Below are 6,352 nucleotides of genomic sequence, written 5' to 3'. Positions count from 1 at the left end.
GGATTATTTTATTCTAACGAATCAAAACAAGATTTGGTTGGTTATGCTGATGCAGGTTATTTATCTGATCCACATAAAGCTAAATCTCAAACTGGATATGTATTCCTAAATGGAGGTACTGCAATATCATGGCGTTCTCAAAAACAAACACTTGTTGCTACATCATCAAATCATGCAGAAGTGATTGCATTACATGAAGCTACTCGGGAATGTTTTTGGTTGAGATCAATGACACAAATCATTACTGATTCTTGTGGACTAGAACGCGATAAAAGTCCAACAATTATCTATGAAGATAATGCAGCTTGCATAGCACAGATGAAAGAAGGGTATATCAAAAGTGACCGAACCAAACACATACCTCCTAGATTCTTCTCATACACTCAAAATCTCATTAAGGACAACGAGATTGAAATGAGATATGTTCAATCCAGCAAAAACTCTGCTGATCTTTTCACGAAAGCACTTCCAACTGCTATTTTCAGAACACACGTTCATAACATTGGCATGAGACATGTTCAAAAGATGTAACAACCGAAGCGATGTCTACTTGAGGGGGAGTCAACTCCATGCTGCACTCTTTTTCCCTTAGCTAAAGTTTTTCCCACTGGGTTTTCTTTAGCAAGGTTTTTAACGAGGCAGTAACTTACAGTTGATCTTCAACAAACAAAATTGCTATCCAAGGGGGAGTGTTATAATATATAAATATATATATATAAATGGATAGTCAATTATTGATACACAAAAGTAATATTATTGTATTACCTAAACTTGTGATATTTTTGCTATAAATAGCCATGAATGCAAGCATTAAACTTGCACCATTTCTCACACTTACAAAGTGTTTCTTTCTTTCTCTCCATTATCATCTTTGTTCTTACACTTCATTATTAGTATTCTAAATCAAGAATCAAATCACTAAAGGTAGTTATAAGCCTACTGAATTATAACATCAAGAATCAAACCACTAAAGGTAGTTATAAGCCTACTGAATTATAACAAAAATAAAATAAAAAAAGTTAAAAAAAAGAAACCTAGGCCCAAGAATTGAATCTATGTTCTTGAGTACACTATAAAATACGCAAACTATCCAGACAAAGTTGCTTTTTTTTTTGTTATAAACAGCAACTTTTTTGTTTTATCACCAGTTAAAAGAAAAAAGAAAAAAAAATGGTTTGGCTCTATTGATAATTGATAATAAGAATAATAATATCTCACTAGAAGGTTTACTTTTTTGTTTTATCACCAGTTAAAAGAAAATGGAAGAAAAGGAAAAATAAAAAAAGTGCGTTGTGGCATTCTTTTCAAAAATAAAAATATTGTGTGGAATGAATTGGGATTTGGGAGGATTCAAGCGAGATAAATTAATATGTCAAGCTAGTTTCGTTCAAACATACTATTGTAGATCTTTTGTCCATATATGATGGAACTCTGAGAAATTAATATGCTCTATAATAATTTTACTTCCATATATTTAAATGTACAGTGTACTTTGATTTATTCATTCATTCTCTCTTTTTCATCGCATCGTTTTTCTACTAAAAAAATATAGTATAAAAAATGTCACGTAATGACTTCAAATTAATATCGTAAATACAAAGTAGGCATTAAATACAATTATTTGGGAAAGTAAATATAAAAAGTCACGTACTGTTTGCCAATTAATAAATCTCGAAAAATACACGATTTAGAAAAAAACGTGATTAAATCGGAGACACGATTCAAAAGATACGATCATTCAAAGTTCAATTCTCGTGTAGCTCCCACCACACACCAAATACCATGCACGGTGCGTAGTGTGTGGTGCGTGTTGCCCCATAATTAGGTTGTCTCGATGAAAATCTTGGTAACACGCACTACGCCGAGTGGTATATCCCCATTCATTGTGTTTAGGGTTAGGGTTGAGGTCGTAAGTTCGAGGCTCCCTCAGCTCACCCTCTTAATTGATTTGCCTGAAATTTGGAGCTCCAGATCGACCTTGAGGGGGTTTTTTTTTACTCCTGGATCCATTCAGGATTCAAACCTGATTCGCCTGCCCCTTCGGATGGTTTAAGGATCGGATTCCTGCAATGTGATTCGGGTTTTCCTCCTAAAAGTGTGTGCGTGTTGCAAATAATCGCGAAGGTGGTTAAGCCACGTTGGGTGATGCCGACAACTTGCCTTAAAAAAAAGCACCTTACGTTGATCAGAGGACATATTTGCAATTACGATCTTTTGAGAGCAAAACAATTTCGGTAATGCAGTCATTTTGACCAATTTCCCTTTTCTTTGTGTATGTGAAACAAGTTAATCCATTGATCATTTGCAACTTTTTTTGTTTATGAAGTTTAAACTTGAGATCTCGTGTGAGTATATCATGATGGAGTTCACAGTGCATAAATGGCAAATGAGAGTATGCGATGCCAACAACTTGCCTTAAAAAAAAAAAAAAAAAAAATAGTTGCAAAATCTTAAAAAGAAAAGGCTAAACTTTTTTTCTTTTCTTTTGATATTCAGATAGCTTATTAGAAATGCCTAAAACATATTACACATCACAGTGGAACTTAAACGAATAAAAAAAAAACTAACATAACATTCTTGATCATGCAAGCTCCATCAAATGTTAATAATATACATTCTTGGTAACTCCACTAATATCAAAATCTCCAAGAAAACTACTACAAGTTCTCTACAATCTATCAATGAAATCAGTCAACTTATCTTCCACCATCCTGTTCTTCGTTCGGTTCTTGGGTCAGCACGGGGTAAGACTAGGACCACTTAATCTTCTAACAAGACAGACTATCTATTGACAATCATTGAGACATTCGATTATTCCTTTGTTTATTACCTTTCTTTTGTGGTAACTTAAACGGGCTCCAACTTTTTCTACGTTTGGATGTTTCACAAAATAAGCCCGAGGCTAACGCTTGTTGTAACCATAACTCAAATTCTTCCTCTTCGTCTGTCATTTCTGCATCCAAATCCCATGGATATCTACTCGAGTTTGACCGTCGACCTTTCTCCAATCCAACCATGTTTACTAGAAAACTTGGACGATGTCTGTTTGGCCTACAAACCATTCCCTGTACATCAATCAAAACTTTTACCTTCTTACTCTCGGCACAAACAAAAGCACGTGGAATTTCCACCTACATGAATAATTAACTAAACAGCATCGTGTGCATCACATTCTGAAGGTTATAATCTTTCACATAATTTGGTGTTCGTGACAGATCAACAATCAATAAATCTATATTACATGTTACGGAGTATATGTTATGAACAATGTTACAGAACTCGGAATTACGTGTTCAAAACTCGGGATTACTTGAAACATTGGTCAAAACTCGGGATTAGTTGGAAAATCGGTCAAAATTCGTTCAAATCGGTCAAAGTCAAACTAGGTCAACATCCGACTACTCCTCGAGTTGCCAAGTACTCCCTAAACAGTCCCGACCGAGTATTCCCTGAGTACTAATTTGTGCAACCTTAGTTCTAAACGCTCAAAAACAAAATGTTACTCGGTAAAACATAAAAAATGATCTCCAAACCTGTTGAGGCCGATCAAACACAAGTGAGCCTTTATATTCTACCCATCAGCCCCCACCTTTCGCTTAATGATATTGACAACAATCCTTAAACAAAGACAATCAGTTAAAACTTACAACAATAAATATTGTCGGTCCCACCTGACACCATCTTGCCTTAGACTTGGTCCTGTTGGTACATATCCATATATGTGAATGACCACATTTTGTATATTGTATACGTCTTGATTCCTCCGAGCAGTAATCAGCCATGTCCTGCTTTGGGTCAATATAGATGATTAGCATATAAAATAGATAATAATTAAAAAATAGAGAGTTTAATTGTTAAAGTAGACGTTTATTCACAAATGTACCTGACGGGAAGTACTCAGGGACTTGTCGAACAAACTTTTGGTTTCTTTTTTTCTCATATGATTATCATAGTCCCTCTTTTTCACAGAATCAGAAAGAACCTAACCGCAATACCAGATTAGTGATTTATACATATATCCACAAATCCAGTAGGAGAGCTATAGATCGCAGTTTTGGAGTTGGGGAGTAGTCGGTCTGGACCTTTTAGGGACTAACCGATCAAGTCGGGGGCTAGTCGGACGTTGACCAACTTCATACTTTCAACAAATTTAACCAGGCTTTGAACGAAAAAATCAGCCAAGTCGGAGACTGGTCGGACGTTGACCAGACTTTGACTCTGTTTGACCTACTTTCACCGATTTATCCGACTTTGACCGACTAAATCGGACTTTTGAAAACTTTGTTGAATCAACCAACCAACCAAGTCAGTGACTAACTGGACTACTTCAAAATCCTACCCGGGGACTTTTACAACCATGCTCTCATCGCAAATGGGTCAAATCCAGAAGATATAAACAGGTAATTTGTTTTTTTTTTTTTTGGCTAAAAAAACGAAAACACATAGAAACAAAGACATTTTCAAAAAGAATTCGTCAACAACCGAGGAATACAAAACGGGGGGACGGGACGAAAACTCATACAGATAAACATGTAATTAATCTAAACTATGACGTATACATTTAAAGCATACAACTTCTTTTTCAAAAAATAGTTTTAGGGTACAAAAAAAGTGTGTTTGCTGGTCAATCCAACCCCAAACCGGCCCGCTTAACCCAACACCACCATGTAAATTGGATAACAGGTACCTCATATGCACATCGAATCTTTCTAAAAGATTCACTTGCAAGCGGACTTCCCATAGCTTGAATATAAAAACATGATACAATACAATAAACCACTTACATCAAAATCGAGTGTTATTACTAATTCGTCATGATTAGTTTGCAACTGCAAATTCAGTACTCTAGAAGTAAATAAAGAGTTCCAGGTGCTGATATTTACCAAGTATTCTTCTGACGGGTCAAGCCCGTCATTGACCGACTTATTTCGGTCAAAGCCATCTACAACGTGTTTGCATACTTCCCTACCGGACTCGGAGAACCGAGTTTCAGCTATCAGTGTCATCATCTTCAATTTTTATTGACTTATTCTTCGCTTTCAAAGCAAAATGATAGTATTCATCTAAATCGCTTCCTTTAGAGAGTCAACGGATATCATAATAACGGGCGGAAAAACGTTAAACTTATACTGTGTAAAATTTAGTAATATTTAATTTTTAATAAAAGAAGTTTAGCTTATATACCTTGCTGAAGATATCCTCAAAATGATCAAGCAGAACATGTTTTGCTAAACCTGCATCCTTACGCAAGGCACATAATTGTTCTTTAAATTCACGAAATTAGCAAATGGTTGTGTTAGACAAACTGTTCCATTTGCTTTGTATTTCCATGATAATATGGCAAAATGATGAATTGATTAGACGGTTACAGTCTCCAAAGAGGTAACTATCCAACAATTCATGTCGATATAATGATTTTTTTGGCAAAATAACGATAACATTATACGGATTCGAAGTCAACAAGTACAAATCAAAACAAGCCCTAATCAAACTAAACAAAACTCAAAACAAACGGTCTCACCAATAGGGTTAAAACACATTTACCTAGGGTACAAAGCAAAACTATGGTTATAAAAAATCGGCTATACTAAACAAAGTAGAGAATCAAACTAAACCGCAGTTGTGATCAGGAGAACGCTAATCATTACCGCAAGAAGAACCAACAAAAAACTCAATCACCGGAAGCCAACACAAGCCGCCACAAATGTGAATCAGCCCGCAAAAACCCCATCCCACCCCGGATAACAAACCAGATCTCCTCCGGCAAGAAACAACCAAAGAAACTCCGAAAGAAGCAGCGGCTGTGAACCCGAACATAACAACCTCCGGTGGCCACCGCCAACAGAGTGGTACACCACCAGAAACCACCATTCAAGTCAAATCCGGCGAGTTACAGGTCACCTGTGAGTGTGTGAGTGCTGCGAGAAAGAGCAAGCTAGAGGATAGCAAAGCAATCATTGTCGTACCTGCCACGAGAACGGTAGAGTACGACTACGACCACCAAAGCACCATAGTCGCCAGAGGAAGGCCACACGGCAGTCGGAAAACAAAAAAAACAATGGAGCTCACCGGAGAAACGGAACTGTTGGAAATTAATTACACACACAACCACTTTTTTTAGTGGGAGTAGTTGGGACACAAACTTTTACTAAGGGGAAGAGATGGGAGTAGTTGACTTGACTCATATCTTATATATATATCTCCAACTCATTGTTTATAGATTCAACAATTGATAGAGAAAAATATGCAGAAAAAATTGAGAGATTGTAAGTATATTTGTTCAAGTGGAACATTGCAAACCGTTGAAGGAACTTAGGCCATGAAACTATGAAAGCTTTCCATTTGTGATTGC

The 6,352-nt window shown here is 36.4% G+C and overlaps 1 protein-coding gene across 6 annotated transcripts; it reads right to left on the bottom strand.

Moving 5' to 3' along the window:
* Nucleotides 1-2,552: 2,552 nt before the first annotated feature.
* Nucleotides 2,553-6,131, bottom strand: LOC139846839 (uncharacterized). 6 transcript variants are annotated; one of them, XM_071836374.1, is made up of 6 exons: nucleotides 5,649-6,131; nucleotides 5,185-5,234; nucleotides 4,884-5,075; nucleotides 3,884-3,982; nucleotides 3,648-3,785; nucleotides 2,553-3,065 (listed from the first exon to the last, which is right to left on the bottom strand). In XM_071836374.1, exons 3-6 carry the CDS (start codon nucleotides 5,007-5,009, stop codon nucleotides 2,796-2,798), a joined length of 633 nt encoding a protein of 210 aa, XP_071692475.1. In that variant the 5' UTR covers nucleotides 5,010-5,075; nucleotides 5,185-5,234; nucleotides 5,649-6,131; the 3' UTR covers nucleotides 2,553-2,795. The 6 variants fall into 6 exon arrangements, with proteins under 6 accessions (XP_071692475.1, XP_071692478.1, XP_071692474.1 ...); XM_071836377.1 differs by adding an exon at nucleotides 4,688-4,743 and having other exon boundaries at nucleotides 4,884-6,131; XM_071836373.1 differs by having other exon boundaries at nucleotides 5,185-6,131.
* Nucleotides 6,132-6,352: the final 221 nt, after the last annotated feature.

The sequence above is a fragment of the Rutidosis leptorrhynchoides genome, chromosome 5, assembly GCF_046630445.1.
Source record: "Rutidosis leptorrhynchoides isolate AG116_Rl617_1_P2 chromosome 5, CSIRO_AGI_Rlap_v1, whole genome shotgun sequence".
Classification (NCBI taxonomy): domain Eukaryota; kingdom Viridiplantae; phylum Streptophyta; class Magnoliopsida; order Asterales; family Asteraceae; genus Rutidosis; species Rutidosis leptorrhynchoides.
Note: the sequence above shows the minus strand (reverse complement) of the source record. Positions and strands in the feature narration are given on the sequence as shown.